At 41.4% G+C, this 18,537-nt stretch overlaps 1 protein-coding gene across 4 annotated transcripts in view; it reads left to right on the plus strand.

Annotated features, from left to right (window-relative positions):
* The window catches only part of MYO19 (myosin XIX), a 554,640-nt gene extending 536,934 nt beyond the window's left edge, over positions 1-17,706 (plus strand). For all 4 annotated transcript variants that reach the window (XM_077295453.1, XM_077295452.1, XM_077295451.1 and 1 more), the window contains one exon: positions 16,476-17,706. In XM_077295453.1, coding sequence (XP_077151568.1) covers positions 16,476-16,583 — 108 coding nt within the window. In that variant the 3' untranslated portion in view covers positions 16,584-17,706. The remainder of the gene's footprint in view (positions 1-16,475) is intronic.
* Positions 17,707-18,537: the final 831 nt, after the last annotated feature.

Here is an 18,537-nt window from a genome sequence, read left to right on the forward strand (position 1 = left end):
AAGGAAGGTACATTGATAGGGGGATAGGTCTATCCTCCCTAGTCCATTTTCCTTATTTTATGGATCAATAGAACTGTGACCATTTTTGGCCTGTATAACTATATGTCTGAACAACATTTCTTGTGAAGTTATTCATGCTTCATCAGCATTGGATTAGACCCTCCATTGTTCCCTACGATTTTTGTTTTTGGTTTGGTTGTTTTTTTTTGGAACTTTTAAATACATTATTAAAGTCTATTTTTAGGTCTTTTCTGTTTTTCTAAATTGATAAAGATCCTATGATATCTTAATTGGTTTTTAAATTTCAAATATAGCAATGAAAAAAAAATACACATTTTTGGCATTGCTGTGTTCAGAATCGCCTGATCTATAAATATATAAAAATAATGAATCGGATCGGTAAACGACGTAATGAGAAAAAAAATCAAAACGCCAGAATTACGGGGTTTTTTTGTCACCACAACATTGAATTAAAATGCAATAACGGGCAATCAAAAGATCTACACCAAAATGGTATCAATAAAAACGGCAGCTCGCCGTGCAAAAAATTAGCCCTCATCTACAAACTCGTAATGACCTGGAGAATCATGATGACAGGTCACTGTTAGCATTTGGTGAACATGGTTAAAAGACAAAGCAAAAAACAATTGTGGAATTGCACTTTTTTTGCAATTTCACCGCACTTTGAAATTTTTTTCCCATTTTCCAGTACACATTATGGCAATGGTGTTCAAAAGTACAACTTGTCTCGCAAAAAACAAACCCTCACATGGCCGTATTGACGGAAAAATAAAAAAGTTATTGTTCTGCAAAGAAGGGGAGCGAAAAACGAAAACTCAAAAATGGAAAAACCCAAGGTGGTGAAGGGATTAAATAGGAAATCAATTTTCTTTTAATAATGGAAAGTGAGGGGTTGAATTTTGCAAAGAACAACCCAAATAGATACGATTCGCTTGCCCTCATTGTTTAATGAGGTATTCGTAGAGTCCATTTAATATGTCAAAAAGGGCCCATTTTGTTGTTGGTTGTATACAGATAGTGAAAGTATCTTTTCAAAAAATGACTGTTTTCCATAACTCTTAGGTTATGCAAAGGATTCATCTTTGTATGTCTCTGTGGTGTGATGTAAGCTGTAAGAAATATCATTAAAGCCATGGTTTTATCGTTATCATATGGGAGCATTTTATTAATGTTATTTGTATCCTCCTATATATCTTGTTCTGATAATGTGGGACATTGGGCACACCATTAGGTGCTAAATACTTTGATCGCTAATATTTGCCCAAGTTAAAATTAACTCCTTTCTGCCATCAGACGTACTATCCCGACCATGTGACCTGGGACTTAATTCCCATGGATGGGATAGTACGTCATACACGATCAGGGGCGCTCATGGGGGGATCGCGGCCGGGTGTCAGCTGATTTTCACAGCTGACATCCGGCACTATGTGCCGGGAGCGGTCACGGACCGCACCTGGCACATTAACCCCCGGAACACTGCGATCAAAATAGATCGAAGTGTTCCGGCAGCATAGTGAAGCATCGCACAGGGAGGGGGCTCCCTGCGTGCTTCCCTGAGACCCTCAGAACAACGCAGTGTGATCGCGTTGTTCCAAGGGTCACCTCTGTTCTCCTCCCTGCAGGATCTGGATCCAAGATGGCTAGCCTCCTGCACTGCCTCTCAGATCGCTGATCTGACACAGTGCTCTGCAAAGGGTCAGATCAGCGATCTGACAATATAGTGATGCCCCACCCTAGGACAAAGTAAAAAATAAAAATTAATTTTAAAATTCCTAAATAAAGGGAAAAAAAATCTTGTTCCAAAAACTGCATTTCTTTGTGTAAAAAAAAATTAAACGTACACATATTCAGTATCACCGCGTCCGTAACGACCCGACCTATAAAACTGTCCCACTAGTTAACCCCTTCAGTGAACACCGTAAAAAAGAGGCAAAAAACAATGCTTTATTATCATACCGCCAAACAAAAAGTTTAATAACACACGATCAAAAAGACGCAATATACGAGCCGCCATACTGCGTCAAAAGCAAAAAAATAAAAAAGATATAGCCCTCAGAATAAAGCGATGCAAAAATAATTATTTTTTATATAAAATAGTTTTTATTGTATAAAAGCGCCAAAACATTAAAAAATTATATAAATGAGGTATCGCTGTAATCGTACTGACCCAAATAATAAAACTGCTTTATCAATTTTATTACACGCGGAACGGTATAAACTCCCCACCCAAAAGAAATTCATGAATTGCTGGTTTTGGTTCATTCTGCCTCCCAAAAATTGTAATAAAAAGTGATCAAAAAAGTCATGTGCCCGAAAATGGTCCCAATAAAAACGTCAAATCGTCCCGCAAAAAACAAGACCTCTCATGACTCTGTGGGCCAAAATATGGAAAAATTATAGCTCTCAAAATGTGGTGATGCAAAAACTATTTTTTGCAATAAACAGTGTCTTTTAGTGTTTGACAGCTGCCAAACACAAACCCACTATAAAAACCTGCTATGAATAGTAAATCAAACCCCTCTTCATCACCCGCTTAGTTAGGGAAAAATACTAAAATTAAAAAAAAAGTATTTATTTCTGTTTTCCTGTTAGGGTTGGGGCTAAAGTTAGGGTTAGGGTTGGGGCTAAAGATTGGGTTAGGGTTTGGATTAGGTTTACGGTAGGGATTAGGGTTAGAGGTGTGTCAGGGTTAGGGGTGTGGTTAGGGTTATGGTTAGGGTTGGGATTGGGTTAGGGGTGTGTTGGGTTAGGGCTATGGTTAGGGTTGGAATTGGGGTTAGGGGTGTGGTTATAGTTAGGGGTGTGTTGGGGTTAGGGTTGGAGTTAGAATTGGGGGTTTCCACTGTTTAGGCACAACAGGGGCTCTCCATACGCGACATGGCATCCGAGCTCAATTCCAGCCAATTTTGGTTTGAAAAAGTAAAACAGTGCTCCTTCCTTTCCGAGCTCTATCGTGCGCACAAACAATGGTTTACCCCCACATATGGGGTATCAACGTACTCAGGACAAATTGGACAACAGCTTCTGTGGTCCAATTTCTCCTGTTACCCTTGGGAAAATACAAATTTGGGGCTAAAAAATCATTTTTGTGGGAAAAGAATGATTTTTTATTTTCACGGTTCTGCGTTATAAACTAGTGAAACACTTGGGGGTTCAAAGTTCTCACAACACATCTAGATAAGTTCCTTGGGGGTCTAGTTTACAATATGGGGTCACTTATGTGGGGTTTCTACTGTATAGGTACATCAGGGGCTCTGCAAACGCAATGTGACACCTGCAGACCATTCCATTCCAAAGGGCACTCCTTCCCTTCTGAGTTCTGCCATGTGCCCAAACGGTGGTTCCCCCCCACATATGGGGTATCAGCGTACTAAGGACAAATTGGACAACAACTTGTGGGGTCCAATTTCTCCTGTTACCCTTGAGAAAATACAAAACTGGGGGCTAAAAAATCATTTTTATGGAAAAAAAAGATTTTTTTATTTTCATGGCTCTGCGTTATAAACTGTAGTGAAACACTTGGGGGTTCAAAGTTCTCAGAGCACATCTAGATAAGTTCCTTGGGGGGTCTACTTTCCAATATGGGGTCACTTATGGGGGGTTTCCACTGTTTAGGCACATCATGGGCTCTCCAAACACATTGAAAAGTCAAATGGCGCTCCTTCCCTTCCGAGCTCTGCCATGCGCCCAAACAGTGGTTCCCCCCACATAGGAGTATCCGCGTACTCAGGGCAAATTGTACAACACCTTTTGGGGTCCAATTTTTTATATTACCCTTGGTAAAATAAAACAAATTGGATCTGAAATAAATTTTTTGTGAAATAAAAGTTAAATGTTAATTTTTTTTAAACATTCCAAAAATTCCTGTGAAGCATCTGAAGGGTTAATAAACTTCTTGAATGTGTTTTTGAGCACCTTGAGGGGTGCAGTTTTTAGAATGGTCTCATTTTGAGTATTTCCTATCATATAGACCCCTCAAAGTGACTTTAAATGTGATGTGGTCCCTAAAAAAAAAAAAAAAAAGTGTTGTAAAAATGAGAAATCGCTGGTCAACTTTTAACCCTTTTAACTCCCTAACAAAAACAAATTTTGGTTCCAAAGTTGCGCTGATGTAAAGTGGACATGTGGGAAATGTTACTTAAGTATTTTGTGTGATATGTCTCTGTGATTTAAGGGCATGAAATTTCAAAGTTGGAAAATTGTGAAATTTTCAAAATGTTCTGCAAATTTCCGTTTTTTTCACAAATAACATAACATAGGAACATAGTAACATAGTTATTAAGGTTGAAGGAAGACTTTAAGCCCATCTAGTTCAACCCATAGCCTAACCTATCATGCCCTAACATGTTGATCCGGAGGAAGGCAAAAAAAAACCATGTGGCAAATAGTAAGCTCCACTTTGGGGAAAAAAATTCCTTCCCAACTCCACATACGCCAATCAGACTAGTTCCCTGGATCAATGCCCTATCAAGGAATCTAGTATGTATAGCCTGTAACATTATATTTTTCTTGAATGGTATCCAGTCCCCTCTTAAATTTAAGTAATGAATCACTTATTACAACATCATACGGCAGAGAGTTCCATAGTCTCACTGCTCTTACAGTAAAGAATCCGCGTCTGTTATTATGCTTAAACCTTCTTTCCTCCAGACGTAGAGGATGCCCCCTTGTCCCTGTCTCAGGTCTATGATTAAAAAGATCATCAGAAAGGTCTTTGTACTGTCCCCTCATATATTTATACATTAAAATATGATCACCCCTTAGTCTTCGTTTTTCCAAACTAAACAGCCCCAAGTGTAATAACCTATCTTGGTATTTTACACCCCCCAGTCCTCTAATAACCTTGGTCGCTCTTCTCTGCACCCGCTCTAGTTCAGCTATGTCTTTCTTATACACCGGAGACCAGAGCTGTGCACAGAATTCTAAGTGTGGTCGAACTAGTGACTTGTATAGAGGTAAAATTATGTTCTTGCAATATACGATATACGTGGATACTCCAGCTCCAATAAATGATGAAATTCTTTATTTGTCCAACATTATATTAAAAGGACAATCCTTACATATAACAAGTGGAAACAGGTGAATTAAGTAACTAATGGCCTTTAGTTACGTAATTCACCTGTTTTTACTTGTTATATGTAAGGATTGTCTTTTTAATATGATGTTGGACAAATAAAGAATTTCATCATTTATTGGAGCTGTAGTATCCACGTTTTTCGTATATTGCAACTGCTTGGCGTCTGAAGTCAGGACGAATCTCCGTGCCCCATATCTGATGGTCTGGTTGGTGAGCTGGCTACGGCTTTTTGACGATTTTTTTCTTGTTATAAAATTATGTTCTCCTCATGTGCATCTATGCCTCTTTTATTGCATCCCATTATTTTATTTGCCTTTGTAGCAGCTGCCTGACACTGGCCACTGAATATGAGTTTGTCATCCACCCATACACCCAGGTCTTTTTCATTGACGGTTTTGCCCAGAGTTTTAGAATTAAGCACATAGTTATTCATCTTATTACTTCTACCCAAGTGCATTACCTTACATTTATCTCCATTAAAGCTCATTTGCCATTTATCAGCCCAAGCTAAATAAAAGCAAGTAATATCAAGGAAATTTTACCACTAACATGAAGTACAATATGTCACGAGAAAACAATGTCAGAATCACCATAGAAGCGTTCCAGAGTTATAACCTCATAAAGGGACAGTGGTCAGAATTGTAAAAATTGGCCTGGTCATTAACATGCAAACCACCCTTGGGGTTAAGGGGTTAACGACCGCCGATACGCCTTTTAACGGCGGTGGTTAAGGGGCCTTTATTCCTCAGTGCCGCTTTTTAACGGCGCTGAGGATTAACAATATAAAAGTATGTTTTATATAGCCATACTCACAGAAGTTCTTTCGGAATGTGTTTGTTTTTTATTTTGCAAAAAAGTTCACCACAGTGATAAATATAGTCAATGACAAGATACACTGCTCAAAAAAATAAAGGGAACACTAAAATACCACATCCTAGATATCTCTGAATGAAATATTCCAGTTGCAACTTTTTATTCATTGCATAGGGGAATGTGTTCAGAACAATAAAACATAACCATTATCAATGGAAATCAAAATGAATATCCCATGGAGCACTCGATTTGGAATGATACTCAAAATCAAAGTGGAAAATCAAATTACAGGCTGATCCATCTTCAGTGGAAATGCCTCATGACAAGGAATAGATGCTCAGTATTGTGTGTTGTCTCCACGTGCTTGTATGATCTCCCTACTGTACAATGCCTGGGCACGCTCTTGATGAGGTGGCCGATGGTCTCCTGAGGGATCTCCTCCCACACCTGGACAAAAGCATCCGCCAACTCCTGGACAGTCTGTGGTGCAATGTGACGTTGGTGGATGGAGTGACACATGATGTCCCAGCGGTCAATCGGATTCAGGTCTGGGGAACGGGCGGGCCAGTCCATAGCTTCAATGCCTTCATCTTGCAGAAACTGCTGACACACTCCAACCACATGAGGTCTGGCATTGTTCTGCATTACAGGCCAACAGCACCAGCATATGGTCTCACAAGGGGTCTGAGGATCTCATCTCGGTACCTAATGGCAGTCAGGCTACTTCTGGTGAGCACATGGAGGGCTGTGCAGTCCTCCAAAGAAATGCCACCACACACCATTACTGACCCACTGCCAAACTGGTCATGCAGAAGGATGTTGCAGGCAGCAGATCGCTCTCCATGGCGTCTCCAGACTCTGTCACGTCTGTCACATGTGCTCAGTGTGAACCTACTTTCATCTGTGAAGAGCACAGGGTACCAGTGGCGAATTTGCCAATCCTGGTGTTCTGTGCCAAATGCCAAGCATCCTGCACGGTGTTGGGCTTTGAGCACAACCCCTATCTGTGGACATCGGGCACTCAGACCATCCTCGTGCAGTCGCTTTCCAACCTTTTGCGCAGACACATGCACATTTGTGGCCTGCTGGAGGTCATTTTGCAGGGCTCTGGCAGTGCTCCTCCAGTTCCCCCTTGCACAAAGGCTGAGGTAGCGGTCCTGCTGCTGGGTTGTTGCCCTCCTACGGTCCCCTCCACTTCTCCTGGTTTACTGGCCTGTCTCCTGGTAGTGCCTCCAGCCTCTGGACACTACGCTGACAGACACAGCAAACCTTCTTGCCACAGCTCGCATTGCCATCCTGGATGAGCTGCACTACCTGAGCCACTGGGGTGGGTTGTAGAGTCCGTCTCATGCTACCACGAGTGTGAAAGCACAACCAACATTAAAAAGTGACCAAAACATCAGCCAGAAAGCATTGGGACTGAGATGTGGTCTGTGGTCCCCACCTGCAGAACCACTCCTTTATTGAGGGTGTCTTGATAATTGCCAATAATTTCCATCTGTTGTCTATTCCATTTGCACAACAGCATGTGAAATTGATTGTCAATCAGTGTTGCTTCCTAAGTGGACCCCCGCAATGAGAATCGCGGGAACCGATGGTTACCATGGTATCCTGAGGTTATGTGATGACCCCAGGCTATAGTGGCCTGTGAGATCCAGCTATATGTACAGCAATGTATGAGACAAGTGATCAAAATAAAAATTATATGTATGCAACAGTAGAACTAAGTAAAAAAAAGTAAAATAAAACATGTAAAAAAAAAAGTGCATACAAATCCCGAAAAACCGTTTTGCCGCTCATAACGCAGCGTTTGTGAAAAAACAAAACTGTCACGTTATTTATTCTTTTTTGTGAACTCCGTAAAAAAAATCACGCCAAAAATGGTACTTTTTCATCATAGTGACTCACAAAAAAGTGAATAAAAAGCGGTCAAAAAGCCTTATGTCAAAAATATGGTACAAATGAAAATGCCAAACCGTCTCGCAAAAAATAAGCCCTTATATGGCTTATTCGACAAAAAAATTAAAAAGTTACAGCTCTCAGAATATGATGATGCAAAAACAAATTCATTTTGCTAAAATATTATTTTTAGTCTAAAAAAGAGCAAAGCTTAAAAAACAACAATATAAAATTGGTATTGCTGTAATTGTACTGACCCGACAAAGAAATTGATCTTATCACTTTTACCGCACTGTGAACGGCGCAAAAAGATAAAAACAATAACTAAATTGCTGGGTTTAGTTAATTCTGTGTTTGAAAAATCTAAATAGAAAGCAATCAAAAAATATTACACTACTGTTCAAAAGTTTAGGGTTACCCAGACAATTTTGTGTTTCCATGAAAACTCATACTTTTATTAATCAAATGAGTTGCCAAATGAATTGAAAATCTAGTCCAGACATTGACTAAAGCAAATTTTGAAGGAGAAAATTATTTCAAATAAAAATCTTTTTTTAGAACCTTGTCAAAGATTGCTCCCTTTGCAGCAATTACAGCATTGCAGACCTTTGGCATTCTAGCAGTTAATTTGCTGAGGTAATCTGGAGAAATTTCACCCCATGGTTCCAGAAGCCCCTCCCACAAATTGGTTTGGCTTGATGGGCACTTTTTGCGTACCATACGGTCAAGCTGCCCCACGACAGCTCAATGGGGTTTAGATCGAGTGACAGCGCTGACCACTTCATTACAGATAGAATACCAGCTGTCTGCTTCTTCCCTAAATAGTTCTTGCATAATTTAGAGGTGTGCTTTGGGTCATTGTCCTGTTGTAGGATGAAATTGGCTCCGATCAAGCGCTGTCCACGGGGTATGGCATTGCAAAATGGAGCGATAGCCTTCCTTATTCAAAATCCCTTTTACCTTTAGCAAATCTCCCACTTTACCAGCACCAAAGCAACCCCAGACCATCACATTACCTCCACCATGCTTGACAGATGGCGTCACTCACTCTTCCAGCATCCTTTCAGTTGTTCTGTGTCTCACAAATGTTCTTCTGTGTGATCCAAACACCTTAAGTTTGGATACGTCTGTCCATAACCCTTTTTTCAATCTGACTCTGTCCAATGTCTGTGTTCTGCCCATATTAATATTTTCCTTTTATTAGCCTCAGATATGGCTTTTTCTTTGCCACACTGCTCTGAAGGCCAGCATCCCGAAGTCGCCTCTTCACTGTAGACGTTGACACTGGCGTTTTGCATGTACTATTTAATAAAGCTGTTAGTTGAGGACCTGTGAGGTGTAGATTTCTCAAACTACAGACTATAATGTACTTGTCTTGTTGCTCAGCTGTGCAGCGGGGCTTCCCACTTCTCTTTCAACTCTGGTTAGAGCCTGTTCGTGCTCTCCCCTGAAGGGAGTAGTACACACCATTGTAGGAAATCTTCAGTTTCTTGGCAATTTCTCTCATGGAATAGCCTTCATTTCTAAGAACAAGAATAGACTATCGAGTTTCACATGAAAGTTCTTTTTTTTCTGGCCATTTTGAGAGTTTACTGGAACCAACAAATGTAATGCTCCAGATTATCAACTAGTTCAAAGGAAGGTCAGGTTTATAGGTTCTCTAATCAGCCAAACTGTTTTCAGCTGTGCTAACATACTTGCACAAGGGTTTTCAAGGGTATTCTAACCATCCATTCGCCTTCTTACACAGTTAGCAAACACAAAGTACCATAAGAACACTGGAGTGATGTTTGTTGGAAATGGGCCTCTATACACCTATGAAGATATTGCATTACAAACCACACGTTTGCAGCTAGAATAGTCATTTACTACATTAACAATGTATGGAGTGTATTTCTGAATCATTTAATGTTAGCTTCATTAGAAAAAACTGTGCTTTTCTTTCAAAAATAAGGAAATTTCTGCGTGACCCTAAACTTTTGAATGGTAGTGTATGTGCCCCAAAATGGTACCAAAAATATCTGCAACTTGTCCTGCAAAAAATAAGCCCTCATATAGCTGTGTTCGCCAAAAAATAAAAAAGTTACAGCTCTTTTACTGTGTGATATTGGCAAAACCTAAAAAAAAACCACTACCGTATATTCTCATGTATAAGCCGAGTTTTTCACCACATTTTTTTCTGTTTAACCCCTTCATGACCCAGCCTATTTTGACCTTCATGACCTGGCCGTTTTTTGCAATTCTGACCAGTGTCCCTTTATGAGGTAATAACTCAGGAACGCTTCAACGGATCCTAGCGGTTCTGAGATTGTTTTTTCGTGACATATTGGGCTTCATGTTAGTGGTAAATTTAGGTCGATAATTTTTGCATTTATTTGTGAAAAAAATGAACATTTAGCGAAAAATTTGAAAATTTCGCAATTTTCAAATTTTGAATTTCTATTCTGTTAAACAAGAGAGTTATGTGACACAAAATTGTTAATAAATAACATTACCCACATGTCTACTTTACATCAGCACAATTTTGGAAACAAAATTTTTTTTTGCTAGGAAGTTATAAGGGTTAAAATTTGACCAGCGATTTCTCACTTTTACAACAAAATTTTCAAAACCATTTTTTTTAGGGACCACCTCACATTTGAAGTCAGTTTGAAGGGTCTATATGGCTGAAAATACCCAAAAGTGACACCATTCTAAAAACTGCACCCCTCAATGTGCTCAAAACCACATTCAAAAAGTTTATTAACCCTAATGACATTAGACATTTGCGAAGAGGCAGCAGGAGACAGGGTGCGAGGAGAAGAAAGTGGACGACGGCCGTTTCACGCGGATGCGCTTTTATGGGTCCAGGACCCGTAGAAGCGCATCCGCGTGAAACGGCCGTCGTCCACTTTCTTCTCCCCGCACCCCTCTCTGTCTCCTGCTGCCTCTCCGCAAAGATTTCTGCAACATTTGGGTGAGTGCCGCATCTGTTTAAACTTTGAAAAAATCATTTTTCTTTCCTCAAAAATTATGTTTTAGCAAGCAATTTTTTATTTTCGCAAGGGTAACAGAAGAAATTGGACCCCAATAGTTGTTGCCCAGTTTGTCCTGAGTATGCTGGTACCCCATATGTGGGGGTAAACCACTGTTTGGGCGCACGTCAGGGCTCGGAAGGGAGGGAGCACCATTTGACTTTTTGAACGCAAGATTGGCTGGAATCAATAGTGGCGCCATGTTGCGTTTGGAGACCCCTGATGTGCCTAAACAGTGGAAACCCCTCAATTCTAACTCCAACACTAACCCCAACACACCCATAACCCTGATCCCAACTCTAGCTATAACCTTAATCACAACCCTAACCCCAACACAACCCTAACCCCGACACACCCCTAACCCTAATCCCAATCCTAATCCTAACACACCCCTAACCATAACCCTAACCACAAGCCTAATCTTAACCCTATTTCCAACCCTAGCCCTAATTCCAACCCTAACCCTAAGGCTATGTGCCCACGTTGCGGATTCTTGTGAGATTTTTCCGCACCATTTTTGAAAAATCCGCAGGTAAAATGCACTGCGTTTTACCCGCGGATTTCCAGCGTTTTTTTGTGCGGATTTCACCTGCGGATTCCTGTTGAGGAACAGGTGTAAAACGCTGCGGAGTCCGCACAAAGAATTGACATGCTGCGGAAAATACAATGCAGCGTTTCTGCGCTGTATTTTCCGCACCATGGGCACAGCGGATTTGGTTTTCCATAGGTTTACATGGTACTGTAAACCTGATGGAAAACTGCTACGAATCTTCAGTGGCCAATCCGCTGCGGATCCGCAGCTGAATCTGCACCTTGTGCACATAGCCTTAGGGTATGTGCCCACTCTGCGGCTTCCATTGCGGAATTTTCCACAGCGGAATTGATAAATCCGCAGTGCAAAACCACTGCGGTTTTTACTGCAGATTTATCGCGGTTTCCAGTGCGGTTTCCGCTGCGGGTTTACACCTGCAGTTTTCTATTGGAGCAGGTGTAAACCCGCACAAAGAATGTGCACTGCAGATTTCGTTTCCCATAGGTTTACATTGTACTGTAAACTTATGGGAAACTGCTGCGGATCCGCAGCTGCGGAAACGCTGCGGTTCCGCAGCGAAATCCGTAGCGTGTGTACATACCCTAATTCTAACCCTAACCCTAGTTCTAACCCTAACCCTAGTGTAAAAATAAAAGTAAATATATTTTCTTTATTTTTATTATTGTCCCTACCTATGGGGGTGATAAAGGGGGGGTTCATTTACTATTTTTTTTATTTTGATCACTGTGATAGGTTTTATCACGGTGATCAAAATGTACCTAGAACGAATCTGCCGGCCGGCAGATTCGGCAGGCGCACTGCGTATGCGCCCGCCATTTTGGAAGATGGCGGCGCCCATGGAGCAGACGGACGGACACCGGGAGGCTCGGTAAGTATGAGGGGGGATCGGAGCACAGGGGGATTGGAGCACGGGGGGTGGGATCGGAGCACGGGGGAGCGGACAGGAGGATGGGGGAGCAGACAGAGGGGAGCGGAGCAGTGTGTAGGACAGGACGGAGGACCAGGGAGGAGGGCGGTGGGGGGGGCAGATCAGGGTTTCCAGCCATGGCCGATGATATTGCTGCATCGGCCATGGCTGAATTATTTTCACCCATTTTCATAGGTGAAATATTACAAATCGCTCTGATTGGCTGTTTCACTTTCAACAGCCAATCAGAGCGATCGTAGCCACGAGGGGGTGAAGCCACCCCCCCTGGGCTGAAGTGCCACTCCCCCTGTCCCTGCAGATCGGGTGAAATTAGAGTTTACCCTTTCACCCGATCTGCAGGGATGCGATCCCTCCATGACGCCACATAGGCGTCACAGGTCGGATTGGCACCGACTTTCATGACGCCTATGTGGCGTCACAGGTCGGGAAGGGGTTAAATTGCTCCCCCTCGGCTTATACACGAGTCATTGTCTCAGAAAACGATGGGGAAGGGGGAGTAGCGGGTCACAGGAAGCAGAGCCAGTGGCTAAAGCCTGTGCCTGCTGCTAAAGGGAAATGAATATTCACTGCACTGGCAGTAAATATTCATTTTTCTTATAGCACGCACAGTTACGGCCGCAGCCTCCCTGCAGCGGCTGGGCTCTCACAGGTGCCCATTCATTAAGTTAATGAATATTCACCTCTCTCCACTCCCATAGATATGGAGAGAGGTGAATATTCATTATCTTAATGAGCGGGGACACGTGATCGCTCGTCCGGAAGAGCTGCTGGCACTAGAACGAGATGCGAGGCCTCGCAGGGAAAGTAAGTAGGATGTAATTTTTTTTTTTTTTTAATATAGATGAGGACTGGAGCCATGCATACAAGGACAGGGATGGGGAGCCATGCATACAAATGACGGAGATGAGGGTACAATGCATACCCAGCTTATGCTCAAGTCAATAAGTTTTTCCAGTTTCTCGTGGCAAAATTAGGTGCCTCGGCTTATACTCAGGCCGACTTATACATGAGTATATATGGTATATAAATCTGGTATCGCTGTAATCACACCAACCCGAAGAATAAATCCACCTCATCACTTATACCTCACTGTGAACCGTGCAAAAAATAAAAATAAGAACTACTCTTGAATGCTGTCTATTTGTTCATTCTACCTCCCAAAAATCGGAATAAGGCTCAGCTCACATTTATCCTGCGCTCTCCACTAAGAGCGTACATTGGGGCTTCCGTGTAAAATCCCTAAAACTGCGATTCAGACAAAACCCTATATGGAACCACTCGCTTATGAAGCAGATGGAGTCATTTTGCACTGGTCTCTGTTCTATCGGTGTCCCATCATTTTAGCCATCGTTTTAAAGTACAAGTCTGGGTGACCACAAATCAGTGCATGCCTACAAAGAAGGATACCACCGGAGCTGACACCAAAAGAAGTGTGAAGTGTTTCCATCTGCCTCATGGTGGGTGGTTCAGTTGGGTGTTTCGTCTGAATCGCATTTTTTGTGGGATTCATACTAAAACCCAGATGTTAGTGCTCATTGTAGAACGCAAGAATATGATCCAGCCTTATTATGGAAGCTATCGAAAAATATTATGTACCCCAAAATGTTACCAATAAAACCCCTTATTTATCCTGCACACAACCAGCCCCCGCTCAGGTCCGTCATCTGTCACTGAAACTATAGGTGGTTCCCACATTACTGATAGAACAAAGACTGGAAAAGCGACATGGCTTCCACCCCCTCAAATAAAATCCAGTGAGTTCTGTGCTACCAAATCCAAATGCTCCTCCTTCTGAGTCCCACTGTGCCTTAGCGACCACATGGTTAGCATTATTGCAATGGCGAGCAGGCACTTAATTTACTGGTGCATATCGATAGAAACACAAGCTGGGAACAATATATGGAGTCTCTACACGATATGGGGGCGTGGATGTTACAAAATAGTCATTGCAGCCATAGATTAATTCATTTAGAGGTGCAGTTTCTACAATGATGTCACTTTTTTTCTGATGTTCAGGCAATTTCAGGGCTTCGCAAATGTCGCCAGTAAACTATTCTATCAAAATTTGTGCTCCAAAAGCCAAATAGCGCTCCTTCCTTCTCAGCCCTGACTTGTAGCCTAACTCTAATTTCTGAAAACATATGAGGTAGCACTACGTTCGGGAGAAATTGTGGAATAAATTGTGGGGTCTAGTTTCACCTATTAACCCTGCTGTGGAACCATGAAAAAAATCACAGCTTTGGTACCATGGGGTCTATATCACCCCAGGCAAATTCTGTGTAGTACCTGTAGGTTCACATCGTTGTCTCTCCAAACGCGACCTGGCATCCGCTCTTGATTCCAGCCAGTTTTCACGTTCAAAAAGTCAAACGGGTGCTCTTTCCCTATAAACTTCTGTTAAGCACCTGGGGGTTCCAGGTGCGCTCAGGGGACACATCTATATATGTTCTCTAAGGGGTCTAGTTTCCAAAATGGGGTTTCCACTGTTTAGACACATCTAGCACTCTACAAATGCAACATGGCGTTCTCTCTCGATTGCAGCCATTTTAACATTGAAAAAGTCAAACAGTGTTCCTTCCCTTCCGAGCCCTGCTGTGCGCCCAAATAGTAGTATTCCCCCACATATGGGGTATCTACGTATCCCGTAGAAAATGAACAACAAATTTTTGGGTCTATTTTCTCCTGTTACCCCTGTGAAAATTACAAATTTGTACCTAAAATACATTGTCTGTGAAAAAAAGTTAAATGTTCATTTTTTAGTTTCTGTGAAACATGAAAAGGGTTAATAAACTTATGGAATGTGTGTTTTGAAGTGTTCAGTTTTTAGCATGGTGTCACTTTTGGGTATTTTCTGTTATATAGACCCTCCAAGGTCACTTAAAATGTGATGTTGTCCCTAAAAATGGTTTTGTACATTTTGTTGGAAAAAGTAGAAATTCCTGATCAACTTTTAACCTTTGTAACTTCTTAACAAAAAAAATGTTTAAAAATAGGATACAGATGTAAAGTAGACATGTAGAAAATGTTATTTATTATTTTATGTAATATATCTTTCTGATCTAAAAATTTAATTAAAAATGAAAATTTGAAAATTGTGACATTTTCAAAATTTTGACAAATTTTCAATATTTTCACAAATAAACGCAAGTCATATCAAATATATTTTACCACTATCATGAAGTACAATATGTCATGAGAAAACATAAAAGAATATGTGGGATAAATTGAAGCGTTCCAGAGTTATTGCCACATAAAGTGACACTGGTCAGATTTAAAAAATTTGGCCTGGTCATTAAAGTCAATATTTGTTTGGTTAAAGAGAATTAAAGGGACTTAGCACAGAATGACTGTTCAAACAAAGAACCCCCGCTTGGTGGTTCACAAGAAGGACAAACATTTACATTTCCATCTGCTTGTTTTTCCTCTCTTTCCCTTTATTTGTTTGACAGCTCTGACAACATAGAGCCAGAAAAGAACAAGATAGACGAAAAAAAAAAAGCATGTGGGAAGGAGAGTATTTAAATGACCCACCATGAATCACTGAATGCCTGAAATTGGTTTGGACAGTTATTCTGTTCTAACAGAGTCCCTTTATCTCTGCTACTACTCGTGTGTCCAATTCTACATGAAATATTTGGTGAAAGGTTCTCTTTAATAGCTGCAATTAGAGCTTGCTCCATCTGCTGCTGTGACCATATGACACGTATATTGTCGCAGAGGTTCGATATGGTGTACTCTGCTCACGAGCCTATGCTCGAATGAAAATCATTGAAACACATACAGCTTGGCAGAAAATGTTAACTATGTGGCTATGTTTCCATTCACAGTGCGTTTTTTTTATACAAATTAAAAGCTGGTTCTCCAGTACCAGAAAAAACTGACTTCAGACATTTTTTTTTTCTGACTGATTAGGAAAACGGCAGCATTTCTAAATCTTCAGCATGTCACTTCTTACAGCGTTTTTGCAACTTTTTTTTACCATAGAAAACTGAGTGAGTGCAAAAAAATGATTCATGAATCACAACCATGCTTTTTTGCTGCATTTTTAATGAATAAAACTAACTTTATTAAACATGTACTGTAGACAAAATCTATGATTGTGGATCACTTTTTTGAGCCTTTTAATATTCATTTATTAATTTAAACAATTATTTTTGCTTTTGTTCTAAGGGATCTGTAAAGTTTCACTACAAGAGGTCTCCGCTCCAGTTTGCCAGCGTATGTCCAGAGGCTCTCATCTGTGGATTTAATGACATTTTGTTGGAAAAAGTAAAATAACGAAGACTGGAAGAAACAACAGTTGCTACATAGCCTGTACTTTTAAAGTCTGTTCTTTTGCACTTTTGAGTGATCACTTTCTCATTGCTTGCGCTGCCATTTCATGCACACAAATGTGCTCTACACAGAACTTATTTCCTTACCCGGATGCTCAGCTATTTACTACATGGTATTGCAGAAAAGACACTGCTATGTTATAGGTTTGGATCTGTACTACATTGGTATCCGACTTGTTTGTCACCAGTAATCAGTCTTGGGCCTCGCTCACACTGGTGCATAAAGCAGACTAGTGCGATCCGATAAAGCTCAATGTTAAGCGGTGCAGATCTGAGTATTTCTTCTCAGCTGTATTCGACATGAAAAAAATAATTGCAGCATTTCCCTCTAAAACCAGACAGTGCGGGGAAAGAAATTGCATGCCATACTGACCCTCAGCAGCATAGGAAGCTGTAAATGGTCCTGTATAGGATTAATAGCTGCGGAGTAAAAAAGCAGATTGTATACGGACAGCGCACGGATGACAAGTGAGAAAAAAATTATTCGGCTCTCCTGGATGAGAATGGCACCGATATTGTACACACTAGTGTGAGCGGACCTTTAGGGTGCACATGCAAAGGCTGATTGTGAATTAGTGTCCCTAGAAATGCTCGTTTCTGAATAATCAGCCTTCCTAAAGAGGATGTCAATCACTTGACTGAAGAAGCGTTAATTGGGTGAAATGATTTTTAAGCTTGCTTAAAATCATTTTTGGCAGCACACTGTCCTATGCAAACTTTAAGCATTATTGTATTTTGTTGACCGCAATACTGATAACACTAACCTACGGTAATTTGTAGATACAGTATATTGTTGTTTTAAGCCGTATGCCTACACACTGCACTAACAGTTGACTGCCAGTTTAGGACCATGACTTTATGGCTCTTTCTTGCACCTTAAATAGCATAATTTACCTCACTGTGCTATGCAGGATGACTGCAAATACTCCAGGAATTAACACAAGGGATCGAAATTCATCAAAGTTTTTAATCCAGAGCTCTGGCTTGGGGAGCGGAGACAAGACGATGGAGTGGCTTCCCCCTGCTTGTCAAATTCATAATGACTGACAGCATTCTTTACTTTGCAAGTCTTAAGGTACCTTCACACGAAGCGACGCTGCAGCGATAGCGACAACGATGTCGATCGCTGCAGCGTCGCTGTTTGGTCGCTGGAGAGCTGTCACACAGACCGCTCTCCAGCGATCAACTATGCCGAGGTCCCCTGGTAACCAGGGTAAACATCGGGTAACTAAGCGCAGGGCCGCGCTTAGTAACCCGATGTTTACCCTGGTTACCAGCGTAAAATCTAAAAAAAACAAACAGCACATACTTACATTCACGTCCCCCTGCGTCCACTTCCTGACTGACTGAGCGCCGTACAGTGAGAGCAGAGCGGTGACGTCACCGCTGTGCTGCTTTCACTTTCACTTTGCGGCGCTGAGTCAGAGGAGGAAGCAGACTGCAGGGGACGCAATGTGAGTATGTGCTGTTTGTTTTTTTTACATTTTACGCTAGTAACCAGGGTAAACATCGGGTAACTAAGCGCGGCCCTGCGCTTAGTAACCCGATGTTTACCCTGGTTACCAGTGTAAAATATCGCTGGTATCGTTGCTTTTGCTTTCAAACACAACGATACACAGCGATCGGACGACCAAATAAAGTTCTGGACTTTATTCAGCGACCAGCGACATCACAGCAGGATCCTGATCGCTGCTGCGTGTCAAACGAAACGATATCGCTAGCGAGGACGCTGCAACGTCACGGATTGCTAGCGATATCGTTATAATGTCGTTTCGTGTGAAGGTACCTTTACTCCAGTTCCTAACATCCTCTGCTGTCATCTAAGTATCTTGTATAGTAGGGCATTTCTTATCTATGTCTGATATTTATCTTTTTTCATCCAAAACCAGCAATAGATT

This window comes from Ranitomeya variabilis, chromosome 3, assembly GCF_051348905.1.
Source record: "Ranitomeya variabilis isolate aRanVar5 chromosome 3, aRanVar5.hap1, whole genome shotgun sequence".
In the NCBI taxonomy this organism is placed as follows: domain Eukaryota; kingdom Metazoa; phylum Chordata; class Amphibia; order Anura; family Dendrobatidae; genus Ranitomeya; species Ranitomeya variabilis.